This window comes from Centrocercus urophasianus, unplaced genomic scaffold (genome assembly GCF_019232065.1).
Source record: "Centrocercus urophasianus isolate 14NV4802_14NV808 unplaced genomic scaffold, USGS_Curo_1.0 seq_17, whole genome shotgun sequence".
NCBI lineage: Eukaryota > Metazoa > Chordata > Aves > Galliformes > Phasianidae > Centrocercus > Centrocercus urophasianus.
Window position 1 is genome coordinate 6,202,805 of NW_024884722.1, and position 17,605 is coordinate 6,220,409.

The 17,605-nt window shown below is 37.5% G+C and overlaps 1 protein-coding gene across 1 annotated transcript in view; it reads left to right on the forward strand.

Moving 5' to 3' along the window:
* Positions 1-17,041, forward strand: part of PDZD8 (PDZ domain containing 8) — a 51,555-nt gene extending 34,514 nt beyond the window's left edge. Inside the window, exons 4-5 of the mRNA XM_042818249.1 lie at positions 11,608-11,770; positions 12,308-17,041. Coding sequence (XP_042674183.1) covers positions 11,608-11,770; positions 12,308-14,505 — 2,361 coding nt within the window. The 3' untranslated portion in view covers positions 14,506-17,041. The remainder of the gene's footprint in view (positions 1-11,607; positions 11,771-12,307) is intronic.
* Positions 17,042-17,605: the final 564 nt, after the last annotated feature.

The window sequence follows — 17,605 nt, forward strand, 5'->3', positions numbered from 1 at the left end:
GCTAGCAGACTTCTAAGTTTAAAATTAAAGAAGATAAAAAGCACCATACTGCCAATTTTATCTTCCCAAATTGTATGTCTCACAAAAAAAGAGAGTTCTTTATACCTTTCTCTGTCAGACTAGATAGTAATATTTGCATGACAGTCATTACTAAAGTATAACATTGTGCACAAATAGCTATTTAAAAATGCAAGTGTGGCTTTTCGAGTAGTTTGTGTAAATAGTTTTAATAACCAGAGGTCTGCAGCAGTGAAGCTATGGGAATTTGCCACGGTACCTCACACGTGGACATGCAGGCGACAGTTCTCTAGTACAGCCTAATTATTTTCTCTCTCTGTTTTTCTTTTCCTCCACTCCGTAGATGTGGTGGTTTTACCCTTCCCCACCCCCAGTGTATGACTAAAAATAATTTCCTGACTACACTGTACTTCAGCTTTCGAGAATGTTTTAGAGATTGAATGTTTTCTTGAGTTAATGCATCTCTTGCTCTCACCAAATACACAAAGAGTGAAGTGACTATTAAGAATTGAGAGCAACTTATTAAGTAAGTTTGTAGTTTTGCATCCTAATGCTTTTACTATATTTCACCTCTTTTACTTTATTGACTTTATTACCATAAGCAATTTCATCCTTCATCACACTGCACGTTTGTTCTTCTGTGAGGCTCTAATTTCTGTAATCTGTAGGTATTCAGATCCTATTTTTATTATCAAGATTTCTGACTTAGCTTGTTCTTATGGTCAGGAAATGCACTTGTTTATGGCTTCATTGTTAAATATATATATATATATGTATTTTTAACTTGTGCTTAAACTAAATTTTTACGTACTTTGCTAGCTCTGTTTTCAGTGCACACTCCACTTTATTGACAACTAACTTTTAAAACAGTACTTTTCCAGTACCAATTTAAATAAGAAACAGACTTGGAATCTTTAGTACTGGGTGCACTGCTTATGAAAGTGAATCTTTCTCAGGGGAGTTTTCAGAGAGCTCTTAAATCACAGTGCAGCATTTGGTAGGGTTGCAGCCTTTGGCTGCCGAGGGCCCCGCGTTCGCACTGCTAGCTTGTCTTTGTCAGCCAGCAGACCTTCAGTGATGGTCATGGAAGTATAGCACTATAGACTCATACTAAATACACAAATTATTTTTTGTACAGGATGTTTTCATCAATTTCTTCGATGTGATTTCAGTGTCTCACTCATTTGATAAAGCTCACTGAAGTGAATAAATCTGAAATATTGATACAGAACTAAAAAAAAAATTTAAAAATTGTGTTTTCGTGCAGATTCTATCCAAGTAAATAAACAATTACCACCTTAATATGTAAGAAAAAAGCTGTCCCTAAGTACATCTTGTAATGCATGTGTGTTTTACAGTCTTCTCTGCCCCTTGTTAAATATACATTTTTTAAGACACATGTCTTTCTCAAGCACCCTGTAGTATTGGATAAATCTTTGTTCATTTTTTAAATTGAACGGGGAATGAGTTGTAAATTCTTCTGTTGAGCTAATTCATGGCAATCCCAAACAAGCCTTCTTTCTGGTGTCACAGGAGAGAAGGGGAAATTGAAATAGGATGGGAAATTGAAATAGGATGGGAAATTGAAATAGGATGATCATGTGTTATGAAATCTGCTGGGTATTTTTCTTATATATTTCACTAGCTATCAGTAAGATCTGTTGTTAATTTAAAAATAAGAGTGCATAAAACCAAAGTATGGGAAGTGGTGAGTACTGAAGTAAAATGAAAAGTTTTTAAACCTGGCTATTTGGCACTTTTGCATGCTTCAGTGGCATTACGGTATCTCAAATGTGTGTGGCTTCTTTTTTGTTTCTCTTTCTGTATTTGTTGTGATGCCACCTTCATGCTTTGCTACCTTCAGAGGCTGGGTAAGTTAAGGTTGAGAATTCTGCAAGAATTGTGACAAAGTCAAGTGCTTTAATTAGTATTTCTTTTTGTTTGGGATTGTTTCAGTGGACATCCGTTGTAATTGGGCTTGTAATTGTCTGAAATAGTTATCCCAGTTCTATTTTCTTGCCAATGTGCTATCTATCTACAGGGATCAAATCCTTCCAAGTGTATGATCCCATTGTTTCCATGGAGAGAAAAATATAACATGAAAACTTCAGACCTTTGGATTTCGAAGCGCTCATAGAAGTTCAGCTCCGTAGTTTGCTAGCGTGTTGATTCTGCTTGCAGCTCGTGTTCAGTTTCTGAATCATTCTTTTGATAGACTGGGAAGTGATTTTTGTGTGTTTGGGAGGAGGAAAATTCTGGAAATGTTTCAAGTGCAAAACAAATACAGCTAAGTATTGATTTCTTTTTCACAGAGAATTGTCTGTATTTGACTTGGTGTGAAGACCTTTTCAGTTTATAGCTGTGGCAATTTTCCTAAGTGATGAATGGTAACAGTATGAAAATGTGGCATGTAGGTGTGCTGTTGTCTTGGTGCCACTAATTAGATGTGACACTGAGCTCCTATTTTGCTGCCTGCCAGCAACTTGTGCCCTATAACCATAAACAAATTGATTTGACATGATGTGTTCAACAGAATAACCAGAAATAGATGTATGGTCCTGGAAATCTTTACTGTTTATTTAGTTATGTTTATACTGCAGTGTTTTGTCTGGAACTTAATTAAGTTTGCATTAAGTGTGATTTGGATTCTGTTCTACTTAGAGGAAGATTATGATGTACAAAAGCTTGTTCTTCTTGCAGTAATTCTTCAGCACAGGCTGGATACAGATCCCCAGCTTTTCCAGGGTTGGCACTGTAGAATTTCTGCGGTAAGCTGATCTGGTTTTACCAGGTAACAGTGGGCTGGGGACAACATGTGTAACCAGAACTCAGTTTTGATCCAGGTGGACCCTCTGTTTAACCTCTGAAGAGTTGTTATAATGATAAATCACATTATTGTGTCTCCTTTAGTTCCTTTGGCTTCAGCCACTTCTGCGGGAATGTGGGAGCCTGAAAAATGATCAGGTCATATGGGATGTTGGTTTGCGTTTTGCTGTAATGGCCATTTAGGCATTTGTTAATATTGATGGGAAATGTAGCAGTTGTCAAGAAGGTGATGTGAGTACAGGGTGTAGAAATCACCAGCTGTGATTACCTTAAGTCATGTATTATTTTAAACTGTCCAAGTACGTTGATTGCAGATACGTGTCGGGTCACTGTTGCTTAGGCTATGTTACTGCTATAAGGGCATATCTTGTGTTACCAGAAAATGCAAGTCTGCTGGTAAGACTGAGTTTTTACATCTTTTTACTCTCTTGGGTCAGTAACTGTTTAAATATCAGACTTTTGGTAAGTCAAATAATACTGCTTGACTTGACTTCCTCCCTTTTGCCATGAAGCCTGGTGTCAGAACGCCTTTACAGCTAAAGGCACGCAGTGCTGGAGCCTGGTGGCAGGGATGGCAGAGCCCTGGGCTAGCTGAGCAAGCTGCTGCTGCCCTGCAGCACCCAGCTCTTCCTCAGAGCAGTTTTGTCAGCAATTCTGCTCCTGCAGTGAACCTGTGGGTTTTGGTGAAGACTCCCAGGTGAGAAGTATTTATGAAGCTTCTGCTGTCTTATGAAAGTGAGCTGTACTCCAGATGTGACTTTCTGAAATTACTGTTACTGAAAAGAAAACTCTCTGCTCCAGAGTAAAATAAACCTATAAATAATGTGCTCATTCATTCTCAATGTTTTTCCTTCAGAAATGTAATTTTTAAGCCTTTTAAAATGTAACTTTTGGGCCTTTCAGTGAGAACTAAGAGTTAAGATTTGTACGTGTTAGAAAGCAGTGTTGTAGATTTGATTTCCATGGGAACTGCCATCTGTGATGACTGTACAGACAGTGGGTAATAACTTTTTCATATTTTTAATTTTGATGGCAGTATCCACATCAGTAATCAGATTGATGCTGCTAGCTGCAACAGGCAGGCAGTGTCTCTGTGTGAAGCAGAAAGCTCTGCATGGTACCTATTGATTCCATTATGAAAAATTCTACCCGATGTTCTAATAATTTGTCTTTATTACATGAAGATTAATTGAATTGTTTGATAAGGACTAGTTAGCTCTAATATAAGCAGAAGTAATTACTAGCTGCTCTAGGGACTTCCTTCTGATATATTTACTTGAATGTGTTCTTTTGTTTTTCTCCTCCACCTCTGGAGTGATGAACAAAACCCCGGACCTTTCCCTTCTGTACATGTACTCAAAGCACCAAACACTGCTGTGTTCTCATTAATCTCACATATCTGTAATTTGCAGTGCAACAATTTAAACCAATTTACACAAAGGAAGCCATAAGGAAGGTAAACTCTATTGATTCTGTCTTGCACGCAGTGCTAGTAATCATAATCATCTTGTTTTTTAACAAGCACTTTCAGTAAGCTTATTTCAGGTTTTGTTGTTAGCCTCCTGTCCAAAACTTTTACAAAATACTCATGTAACTGAGTCATCCTGAAGTTACACTGGAGAAAGCCTTTTTTCTATCAAAGGCATGAATGGTGGTGCAAGATTTGCAGAAATCAATCTTTTCTATTTTTTTGTGGGCCAAAGGAAGACACCCCAGTTGGGTTTAATAACAAGCAGAAGGATGTCAGAGCACTTAGAGAAGAGCTACGTCAGCATTTGTACAAAATTGCTCTCCAAAAAAAGCTCTGTGCATAAAACTGAAGGTCAGCATTGTACCTGCCTCTGACACTTCCAAGTTAAATGCATGTTTTCCAACTCCTTGTTTGTCTTTAACTCTTCCATTCAGCTCGTGTAATTACTGTTTAGTGAGAATGCCTCAGCAATACATAATTGCTGAACAGCTCACAGTTTGCATGTCATGTAGCCCGCTTCCTTGTGCCATCAGCAAATGCAGGTTAGTGTTGTTTCAGGAAAAGAGTGCTTGCAATGCATCACAAGAGCTGGTGGAAAATAGCATGTAGCTTTTTGCTTTGTGCAGTATCTAGCTTGTTCTGTTTCTTGCTGGTGACAAATGTTTTTGGTGCTCATTGGGTAGGCATGCAGCTGTTTAACGTTACTGTTGTGAATTGTCACTGTGATTCCAGACAAATAGTGTGTGATGGTGGAGTTAGACACATGCATAACAGTCACAATTTAAAAGAGGTGATGCAGAACAAAAAATAGTGATGCCCACTGGCTTTCTACATCACAGGACTAGTAAAAATAAATAAATAAATGAATAAATGTATCTTCTTTCCTAAAGAAAAATGTGGACTGCATTGCAGCCTTAGTTTGATGTAATTGTGTATCTATCCATGTGCATGGACTGTGATTCACAGAGCCAGAAGAATTACCAGCAAAGGCCCTTTTTCTGTCTCGTATCACCATGAGAACTCTTTCAGTTGTTTTCAATGCTCCACAGAAAACAAAATTGGCTACTGTTGTGCAGTGATTCCACTGCTAGTAATCCCCATCTCTCTTTGTGACACATTTGCTGTACAGATTCCTTTACTGATAATGTTTTTGTTTTGTTTTCTTTTTTTACTGTGGCACATACTTTATTTAAAAATCACATCTGTTCATAGGAAATTGTCCCATGAAAATTGCTTCCAATATAAATGACTTGATCTGAAACTCTTATTTTTCAGGCAGTGCTTTCAGTTTGCCTGAACATTTTCGCTTTGCAGAATTTTCCGTCATCACTTCCGGCCTCTTTGTATTTCCTGAGATTTGTTCAGTCAGAAATGTTCATTAATCAATTAGTTATTAATTCTGGCAGGCAACTGATACCTGTTTTCTATGGCTGATATTATTCTTAGCAGCTTGGATAAAGTTCTGCGTTATACTTAAGGATGTTGGCAATGGTCAAGAAGAGAAAGAGGAAAACGGTAAAATCTTAGATCCACACTGTCAAAGCAATTGAAAGAAGGACCACGCTGCTGACCATGCACAGTACAGGACTGTGATATCGATATACCTGAATAATTCAGACTAAGTTACTCTGTACTAAATTGAAATACAGTCTTTAGAGTGGGCTAATTCCTCCTGTGCAGCTGCATCAGTATCACAATACAGGCTAGCACAGTTACGGCCAGTGTATTCATTCTGTGGCATAGTCACAGGAGATGGGAAGAACTTTTTGTTCCCTGGGCATTTCCAGATACCAGCAGAGGCACTGATTCTTTTGAAGGCAAAGCTGTTTGCCTTCAAATATATAACTGCTCTGAGAGGAGGGGAGAAGAAATGAAGAAGTGGAGTGCAGGTCGTGCATAGGACGAGCTGACTGCTGGAACTGGTCACAGCTTAGGAAAGCAGACAAGCAGGTGAACAGTTTGAAATGGCTGTGCAGCTCCTGTGTGTTGCTCAGTTGTACTGAATTTTGTATTTGTTTTGCTGTATGTTATTTGTGTTGCTGTATGCTCTGTACCCAGAGGACCACTTGGCAGTTCCAGCCTAAGTTTCTGAAGAAATCTTTTTTTTTTATTTCCATGCAGCTGTGTATATCAATACATTTATAGGCACGTAAGACGTGATAGCAGTGAACCTAGGTTGTAACTGTTGATGATCAGTACAGACTGTATTGATTACTGAGCTATTTAAGCATTCATAAAACAGGGCTAACTCTCAGATGCTCAGCAAACTTTCTTCTCTTCTGTTGTTGAGAGTTGTCTCTATGCCTGGGAAATTAGAGTCTGTCATCATGGATTCCTTGGTCAATATCCACATCAGACAGTTCGTGCTTAGATTGAAATCTTCTCTTGAACGTTCAGAACATTGCTTTTTTTTTTTTCCTTTTTTTTTTTTTCTTCAGAACACTTCTGGTGTTTGTGACGAATGTTTCATGAGTTTGGTGATCCCTGCTTCCTTTGACTGTCTGATCTAGCCAAATATAATTGAGCTAGCAATCAATTCCCCATGTAGGTCATATTATCGAAATCTGTCATTACAGGGTTGAAAAAGCAACAATTTTTGACAGATTATATACCAGAAACTTTTTTTAATAGTATAAATATGAGTCTCCTGAATAGAAGCAACTGCTTCCCAGTTTTGTTCTTTAATGTTATTGTTCTGACATGAAATATTCCTTCCTTGCCTCACAATGTGAAGGGATCTCTGTAATACTTCATAGGCACATTGTAGACATTTTAACTCTACTTTTTCCCCTGAACACATCAGAGCATCCTTGCAAGAATACACAAGATCCTTTATAGTAACTCTCATGAGTTGGAAAAAGTTAAGCTTTTATCTGCAATACAGCATAGAAAGTGATGTGTCAGTGACATCATGTAGCATGACAATGAGCAAAAAATATTTGTAGAAGTATTAATCTTTAGTTGATGTAAATCAGTAAGATAAGATTTCTTGTACAGTGTGAGGAAGCATTTCTTGGTGTTCAAAATTTATTGTCCGTATTTTTTGACGTACATTATGTCATCTTAGAAACTCAAAATGAAAGTGTTTTATCTAATGCTAACTTACTGTGGTCTCATCACTATGATGTATTGTTGATGATATTTTTACCCCTGTATCTAAAAAGTACATAGTGAAGTTTTAGAAGCAAACAGTAGATGAGATGGCATCACACTTGTATCTGTAGTATGCAGGCAGATGCCCATGAGAGGCGTGTTCATCATCCCTTTGCATTTGCAAACACTTTCAAACCAGCATTTTTAGGAGGCATTTGGAGATTAAATCTGATCCTATCTGAACAGTCATCCAAACATTCAGCTATAAATTTCTGTATTCCTATTCACTTGCTGTGAAGTTCAATATTTATGTGTTTAAAGATGATTTTCCACAAACGTCTTTTAGGCTTTCAAAATGAGGAGACTAGGGTAGGGTGAAGCTATGAGACACAACTAAATTCTCTGCACATTTCTAGACTGTACTTCCACTACAGAGCAAAGTGTTGGAGGAGTTATACCCCACACTGGCTCTTTGTATGCATTTATGCCTATAAATGAACTGAAGCCTTTAGCGTGAAATCAATGCTTATATATTTTGTTCTCTAAAAGTCAGGCATCCACAGCTGTGCATCAAACAGTTGTATTAATTTTAAAGTGAGTGGGAATCTTGTCTTCTCATTTTTGTACTTGAATAATAAAACACTGAGGAAATTACTTACTCTTCAGATCTGAGCTGTGTTCCATTCATGTTCCACGGCATCTCATGTTACCGTAAAGGGTCTGGGGAATGCTTACTTTTAATTAAAAATACATACCCAAATTATATGACATAATTCAGTTCTAACACTTCCAATATAAACTGTCTGTCTTTCACTAACAAGCATGTCATTTTATCTATTTGATCTTGCACCTTGTTGAAGCAACTGCAGTGGAAAGTTTGCAGGAACTAGCATCTATTAAAGTAAATCTCATTCCATATGATGCAGCTAATTGTTTAAAACTTGTTTCTCTGAAACACTGCTGTTAATTTTTCTCCCTTGGAGCAGGTTTCCTTTGTAATAATTGTCCTTTGATTATCAGCAATTCTCTAATACCTGCTCTGTCATTTACCTGACTTATAGCTTCTGAAGTTCCAGTTTCCTGTAGATCTTGCATTTTTCATGCTTCTCATGTTTTATTTGAGGTGTAACACAGCCATGTTGGGTGCACAAAGATGCTGCTGGTTTTCTTCTCCTGTGTTCCGAAAAGCTTGCAGCTAGCTGGAGGTGTGAGGGGTGTTGGCATTTGGTGAAACTGAGAATTGTCAGAAGGGAAAAAAAAAAAAAAAATCAAGAAAACCGTTCATCTGGTTTGGATTGATACATTAAACTGGTTTACTCTGTGACTCTGTGACTGTGCCAAAGTTAATAAAACATTGGGATGAACAGGATGAACTTTGCTTGCTATGTTCAAAGGCCTTCTCCTTCCAAAAGCAGCTTTCCCCTCAGATACCATTCAGTTATTGCACATCTCCTCACCACAAGTGATTCGTGCACGTTCTAATAAGCAGTCGGTGTCCCTGCATGGAAGCCAAATGTGCTGAGATACCTAAGTGTCTTTGGGTCCCAGCTGTCCTTAGTTGCTTTTATGTGGTCTGGCCCTGCGGGAAGAGGAAAGAGTGAAATGCTGGAAATCACCTCTGAGGTTTGTCCTCTCTTGAAGCAGAGTATTTGCATTGCTATGTCAGACCACTGTTGAGAGCTGCTCAAAGAAGTCCTTGAATTCAAAGGGAGCTTAACAGGATAAAGATCTATATTGACAAACACTATAAGAAGGAGGTTTTGGTAACTTTTTTTCCCTTTTGCCATCTAAGAATGCTCTTTTCTCCCACATTCTGTTGGTCATGCAATCTGCCATGATTTGCAAGTACCAGCAGCGATTAGAGGTCCTCACTGCCTTTTTCAAGTGCTGGGTGTTGCAACACTTTTTTTTTTTTTTTTTTAACCTTATGATATTCTTTACTGAAGAGAGCTTACCACTTTCTGAAGAACGAGCCTTTTGAAAGGCCGTTGCTTCTCTGTGCTACTCTTTGGAAGGATGAGGAAATGTAAAGGAAGGTAGATTTTTAGTGAGGTAGCTCCTACAGAAATATGATGGCTGTCAAGCAAGCTTAGAGCAATGTTTTTGTAGTGACACAACATTAATTGGGATTCTTATGACTTAAAATTGTCATGTCTTATTTACTAACTCCAGTTCTGGAGGTGAAAATCCAAGCCTTTGTAAGACTTAGGAAGACACTGTATATCATCAAAATATATCCGATATATCAAGATACACCAGAAGATATATCCATAAAGGAGCTTAACTGCATTACATGAATAATTTAGATTAAGAGCAGAATTCTCCTGTTTGTTTTTTTTCTCCACCAGTCTGTCTAGAGATCAATTTATTTCTTAAAATTCTCTCAATAATGGCTCTGTACTTCCTGGGCTAATGAAAAGTAGAGCAAAAAAATGTGTGTAGGTTTGCTTTTTGGTCTATGTAATGTTCTTACTGAGATGGAAGTTCCTTTTCTTATCTTCATGATCATAGCTTCATTATCTATTCAAACATGAAGATCTGGAAGTTCTTGTCCAATCTAAACTTAAAGCAGGACTTTCAAAGTAAAAGTAAGAGTTAAGTACTTCAGAGTGTGGCAAATCCCAGAAGTGATTGCCTCCTCATCTGGTGGTAACATGCAGAGGTATATTGCATAGAGAGACTGACTGGTGAAGGGATTTTTGTTGCAGGTGTTTGCTGGGGCAAATTTGTGTAATTTGTGTTCTTGACAGTCGAAATACTAAAGTAGTGCTCGCATTAATTGTAACTGAAAACTAACATTTTTTAATTTTAAAAGTTTCTCTTCCACAAATGTTTGTAATTCTTCTATGCTTTCTAGCAGAGTTTGAGTTAGTATATTGCATATCAGTTGGGATGACATAAATGGGAATGACCTGGAAAAAAAAAAAGCCAAAAAATACCATTTGCTTCTGTAAGGGACTTTTTGTGTTACAGAAGAACCTTGAGTCTTGGAAATGCAATTAAGCTTATACTGGATCTTGTTATTCATGCGTAGTTACTGGCACTCTCAGTAGGTTAATGAAGTTTGAGAGAGCATCTCTTGTGCAAGTGGGAAATGCAGAAATTAAGTGACAGAACTTAAAGTTAATGCACGTTGGCTTTAAACTCAGTGTTGATTTTGTGCCTACTGTTAATCGGGTAGCAATTTTACCTTTGTAAAGAAGTAAACAACAAAAGGTGTTTTTTAGGATTATAGCCAAGGAGTGAGAGCTATACAGCTAAGGAGAGTCATGTACCAAATGTAGGTAATTCATTTCATTTGTGAAATGTCACTGTACAAAACTAAGCAAGTGGACACATCCTCAGAAGAGGAGGATTGACATTGCTATTCAAGTGTCTATGCTTGTAACAAGTAAATGCAGAAGGGTGGAGAAGTCTACCTACACTCAGTAAATCGAAACCAAATAGAAAGCCTATGTAAAAAACCTTCTACAAACATATCTGTCTCTGAGGTTGGGAATAATAATATTAACTATAGTTAAAAATAAAAAATTTATCTCCGTGGAGCTGAGTGGCAGTCTGCAAAAACAGAATATACTTCAGCAGACTGATCGTAGGCAGCTGTCTGAAAGATATATCCTTTAGGGGGAAAAAAAAACGTACTTAATTCTTTAAGAACTGTCTGTTTTAAGAATAAGATTGACAAAAATCTCAGCTATGGAAGCATGTAAAGAATTGGTCATAACCTTGATATATTTTTCAATAAGGATCTCTTAACTTGGAAGTCTGTGTGTGAATGGTCAAGGTGGAACTCTATTACAGAGCTTGTGCCTCAGACATTATTTTAAGAATTATTTGAGATTGCAATTGAAATTTATCTTGTGTTTACCATGTCAAGGAAGATAAATATGAGGAAATTGTTGTTGGTCTTTCACAAAACTTCTTAGACTAATAAGTGTTTTATTTTGTCTAAGGCTTATTTTACATAAGTTTTACTAACGGACCTGGACCATAAATCTTTCTCAATCCAGATACTTCTTGCAGACTGCTGGAGAGATACCAAGAGTAATGGGTTTTATAGCATAAACATAGTGTATACAAAGTGATTCCTATCATAACATCAGCTGTATAATTTCAGTGCAGCAAGCTCATTAGTAACTATGAGTCCTGACAGTCTGTTCAGTCACCATACTCTTAACTTTTAATTTTCCTCTCTCTAGGCAGAGCTAGTGAAAGGGAACCTGCAAAGCGTTGGCCTCACGCTCCGCCTTGTGCAGTCCAAGGAAGATGATGCAGGGCATGTTGTTATTGAAACAGTTACACCAAACTCACCTGCAGCAGCTGCTGATCTACAGAGGGGTGACAGACTCCTAGCCATTGGCAGTGAGTAATATGTCAGCTTTCAAAATAAGCGTTGTCTTGCAAACAGGAAGGGCATTTCCATTTAGAGTTCAATTAGACTGCTGTTCTCAACAATTACACATGCCTAATCACATAATAAATGCAACACTTATATATTTATTGCCACTTAAGGTTATTCACTCGTTCATTTCTCTTGCGTATTTATTTACTATTTGCTGGGTAGAAGCCAACATAAAGGTAAATAAACATTTCAATGTAAATATATTTTAGCTACCCAAAAAGTGTTTAAAAAAAAACAAAACAAAACAATAACACAAAACTGAACTGTGCATGTTAGTATAATTTCCAACTCCTGAAATGATATATTTGTATGGATAAAATTAAAGGGATCCAGCTGTTACATTTCAGTTTAGCTCTTTTGTCATAATTGCTTGACTTCCTCTTAGTGATAATTCTATTGCTCACTGTTAAAGCTCTAAAAGTATGTGTAGACACTTTTGGGGTTTTTTCCCCTTTATTATCTTATTATAAAATTTAACATTTTTATCTTTTTTATAGGTGTTAAAATCACATCAACTGTCCAAGTGTTGAAGCTTATTAGACAGGCTGGGGACAAAGTCTTAGTTTTTTATGAAAGGCCTGTTGGATATAATCAACATGGTTCAGCACTACAGGATGGATTTGGACAATTGGAAGATGCTGCTTTCTTGACACAGCAAGAAGATGACCAAGTTAATGTATCAGCTGATGTTGACAGCAGAGATTTTGATTCAGAATTCGAGGACTTAGCATGTGAATCACCTGATCAAAAAGAAGATATGCCAACAACTCCAAGTCCCAAACGTTCAGTAGTAATACTTGCTGCTAAACCACTTGGAACCATATCTCCAATTCTGAATCGAAAACTGCATTTAGGAAATTATCAGACAACATCTAAAATGCAACAGAAAGATGGAGCCAAACTGGCAACACCCAAAGCCTCTGAGAGTTCAGATGCATCACTGGTATCAGGTAAGCAGTCACAAGGTTCTGGTGCTAAGCCTCCTGTTCCACCTAGACCACAAATTAGGCCTACTTTGCCTACTAATGAAACTCAAAATCAGTTGGAATCCGGAGGTGTACCTTCTGAAAAAACAGAGAGGCCACCTCCGTCTTCAGGTAATGGAGATAAATGTACAGAGAAAGTAGTAAAGAATAATGACCAAACAGAAGACCCAACATTATCAAAAGTAGCAGCAATACCAAAACAAGATGCATTAAAAGATGGAATTTCAGAAAATGCACGTGGTCACAAAGATGGTGGAGATGATCATCGAACTTGGGAATCACCAGAAATTCCATATCGAGTCCGACAAGGTCGGTGGCCAAAGACAAGAACATCCTCCTGTCTGTTTGAAGTAGAAGGATCTCATAAGTACCTTAATGTTGCACTGTGGTGCAGAGACCCTTTCAAAGCAGGTGGTTTTATCTGCCTAGGATATGCAAGCATAAAACTTGAAGAAATTGCTTTAGACTGTATAGCTACATCATCAATGGAATATGTTAGAACATTTAAATTGAGTGCTCCTACACCTAAAGCAGCAGTCACTAGAACGGCGTTGAGGAATTTGACAACCCATAAGGGATTTAATGAAAAGTTCTGTTATGGTGATATAGCTTTACACTTTAAATATTTTAAAGAAGGTGAAGCAGATGATTCAAATTTTCTGTTGGAGAAAGAAAAGGAATGCCATCTGGAAGAAGAAGTTAATGTACTTCAGAAAGAGGATCCTTACATGGGACAAATTGTTCTTACTGAGAACAAGCATAACTTTCAAGATACTCAGTTTCAGAATCCAACTTGGTGTGATTACTGCAAAAAAAAGGTATGGACTAAAGCAGCTTCACAGTGTATGCTCTGTGCTTATGTTTGCCATAAAAAATGTCAAGAAAAATGTCTAGCTGAAACGCCCTTCTGTGTAGGAGCTGAAAAGCGACATGATCGAACTGCAGGAGGTTGTAGAGCAGAAGGACAGGAAACTTCCCAAGCTGCATCCATTCGTGTCGATTCAGAGTCTAAATCTGTTAACAGGACTGCAGGTTTGACCAGGCATATCATCAATACAAGTACTCGTTTGTTAAACCTCCGTCAAGTCCCCAAAGCTCGCCTTTCTGAGCAGGGAACAGAGATTGTAGAGCCTTCACCAAAGCACACGCCAAACACTTCTGATAATGAAAGTAGTGATACTGAAATTAGTGGTCCAAGTAGTCCTTCAAAACGTGCATCGGGTAGTGGGATAAAACTGGTCAGAAAGGAGGGTGGTCTAGATGACAGCGTCTTCATTGCAGTTAAGGAAATTGGGCGTGATCTCTACAGAAGTCTACCCACAGAGGAACGTTTTCAGAAATTAGAGTTTATGTTGGATAAGTTGCAGAACGAAATAGACCAGGAGCTGGAAAATAACAATTCACTTGTTAAAGAAGAAAAAGAGGCAACCGAGGCAAGGAAAAAAGCATTGATTTCTGCTGCGCTGGCTAAATCAGGTGAAAGACTGCAAGCCCTTACACTGCTGATGATCCACTACAGAGCAGGCATTGAGGATATAGAGTCTTTGGAGAGCATGTCCTCAGACCGGCAGTCTAAAAGAGTGACTAAAGATTCAGAGGAAGCCAGTATAGCAGAAGAAGTGGATAATGAAGATATTGGTCTGACAGAGGCTCCGACATTCAACGTCATATCAGATGAATCAGTTGATCCACCTCAGTCGGTAGACTGATATTCACGTTTAGCCTTTGAAGGACCGGACTTAAACAAATGCTTTGCACTTAATTACAGACATACAGAACGAATTAAAACGCTGGTAGAACACACCTGCTTCTCCACGGTTATTTGCCTATGTAAGAGTACAGCTGATAATGGTTCTTCTCCAGCTGCAGCACCATCGTTTTGTTAAACTAGCTGGTTAAAACTGCATTTTGGGGTTTATATTGGAAATTTATTTTTAATAACTTATTTTCATTTTTTCTAATTTTGTAACCTTACCATTTCATATTAATGTGTGGTGTCCCCCACCACTCCTGGACCCCCTTCCCCCCCCCCTTTTTTTTTTTTTTTTTTAATATAATGATTTCAACACGAAACTATCAGGATTTTTTTGAAATATTTAGTTTCCATTTTTCTGTTTTATGATTAAAAGAGAAGCTTGTTGCATGCCTAAGCGGATGACTACGCAGAAATCACTGAGGGACCAGGCTTTAAAATTTTGATTGCAGTTACTTTGTCTGCTAGGCAATTGTGTATTTCTTGCCAAACATATCATGAAAACAAACAAAGCATCTTTTTTTTTTGTCTGTTATTAATACTTGTTAGAGTGATTGAGTATTAGATCACTTATTTTCCATACTTTCGTTAAATACAAGAACTTGTCATAGTTCTTAATATCATTCATAGCAATGCTACGCAAGAAAATGCCTCCCTGCAATTTCAGGACATCATATCCTGATTTCATAATATTAAAAGGATGTACCACTATCTCCCAATAATCAAACTGGGACTATTTTTGAGATGAAGATTCTGGTTCCTTCTGAAACAAGGTTGTCTTCAAGTGTTGGTGTATATCTGAAAAGCTGATAAAAGAAAATTGTGTTTTGCAAGAGCTGGAGGTTTCATTGCAGTCTATAAAAGTGTAAATGACAGTTTTAATTTCGAAAGTTTTAATATGTTGCTATTTTAATATTTATAGTTTCAGAAAGCCGAAGGTACAGAATAAGCAGTGATGACAAAATACCTGAACCTTGTCTTTCAATGTTTTTGAGCAGTCATATAGTGGTGAATTGCATTCAGCTTCTCAGACAAAAGAGGCAGTCTGAGCAGAAGGATCACCTTTTTCAGAACGACGTCGTACAGTGTATATACCATGTTTTAGTTAAGGCAAAATAAGTGAGTCCAGTAGAGAAGAAGAATTCTGGCCAGCAGCTTTTGAAAAGAACTATCTGTTCTTGTGCTATGTGTGAATTGTGGATCTTAGCATCACCTGGCTGAGGCCATTGTTCTTATTTATTTCCTGTAAACATGACTTCAGCTTCATCTTCTGTGTATAGAAATGCCATATAAAATATCATCTTTATTTTAGGTACTGCGTTAGGTACCGGTGTCATTATCGCTGTAGTAGAAAATGCCTTTGTGGGAGTGGAGTTGATTCTAAGGTGGTAAAAGAAATAACTTAAATTTCCAGGCAGTGTACAATGTAGCTCTCCAATCAATTTTCTTCTCAGTTTATTTTGTGATGGGCAAAATGAAGAAGCAGTGATTTTTGAGATGGAAAAGCATACTTGTACTCCTAAACAAAACAGTTAACTTCCACTCATGCAACTACTTGCACTTTCTTTGTGAGTTCTGGGCGGTTGGTAATTATTTAGTTGATGTATGGAAAACACTATCCATGCTACAGTTGGCATGTGTCACACTTCAGAAATTAAGCTTCAGCAGATAATCGCACAAAATTAGCTTCCTTTATTGACTAAAAGTTGTTTAACCTATACTTGCTTGAGATGCGTACTAAGACTTTCCCACTCCATTTTCTCAGAGGCTTACCATTGGTGGTGATCTGTATTAAATCTCCATCAGTGTTTGCTCGTATGGACTACTATAGAAGTTTTCAAATATATCCGAGTGCTTCACTTAAACCCTGGTGCACATGAAGGAGCTGCGAAAACAATGCAAATACTGATTTCAAAAATGCATTCGAGGTTTCACGTTCAGCTGTGAAATACAGTGGGTAAGAAAAGCTGGATATGGTTTTCCTTGTATAGTGTCGCTGATGATGATTGTAACAGAGAAATTAAATGTAGTGCAATATTTTTAAACATACTGAATGGGAAAAGGGCAAAATAGTTGTATTTTAGTGATAAGGAGGAAAACATAAATTCCTATCTGGCATTAATTAAAATAAATGCTAAATCTTGAGGAGGAAAAAGCGTAATACTACATTCCTGATGTAATCCTTGCTTTGTGCTTGATTGTAAATAGCTGAAAATAAAGAATACCACAGAAAACAAGAATATCTTGAGTTAATGATATCCCATAGGTGGCAGCTACACACATTTGCAGAAACTGCCTAATATGATTTTGTTGGCTATTATTTTATCATGAGAACAAGCTTTAATAAAATAGTTTTGCTAAATTATCTTCTTCTTTGCATTGTCTTAGTATTTTTTTTTTTAAATGTTTGTAGTTGCATCTTCACTACTTGAAAAGGAAGGTACCTTTGGGAGAAAAACATTTTGCATTAAATAAAATTACTGAGTGCTGAATCGGGCTTTTATGCATTCTTTGTATTTGGATATGCATTTATTTTTCTTCTGTGCAGTTTAACAATAGGCAGGTTCAAAATGGTGATTCTGTTGTGTAGCTAGAAGATATTGTAAAATGCAGAGTGTGGTGTTAATTTGCTTTTGTTTTTGCTAGTCAGTTATCGCTGATAGTTGCTTCCAATGGAGTTGGATTGGGAGGGGGGAAGGACTAAGAAAAATTCTGTTTTGTCCTGTCCTTTAGAAAACGCAGTGTGTAACTAAAGAAGTCCTTACTGCTTACTCACACATTTCTGTCTAATCGTTCTGATTTTCATTCTAATTCCCCATATTTGAAATCAGTCATGGAAGTTTACAACCTCAGGGGAGGAAAAAATATACTAAATGTGGGAGAAGCCCAAATTTTTGCAGCATAGAATGTTTTCTTCTCTGTTTTTCTGTGACTGAAGCAGCTCTCAGCAAGGAGAGTACTTGGTTACTGGCTGGTAACATCCACTTACTCCTCCAATCCCCAGAAAATCCAACATGCAGGATGACTGTGAGCTGCCTGCTGTTTGGTGGCAAATG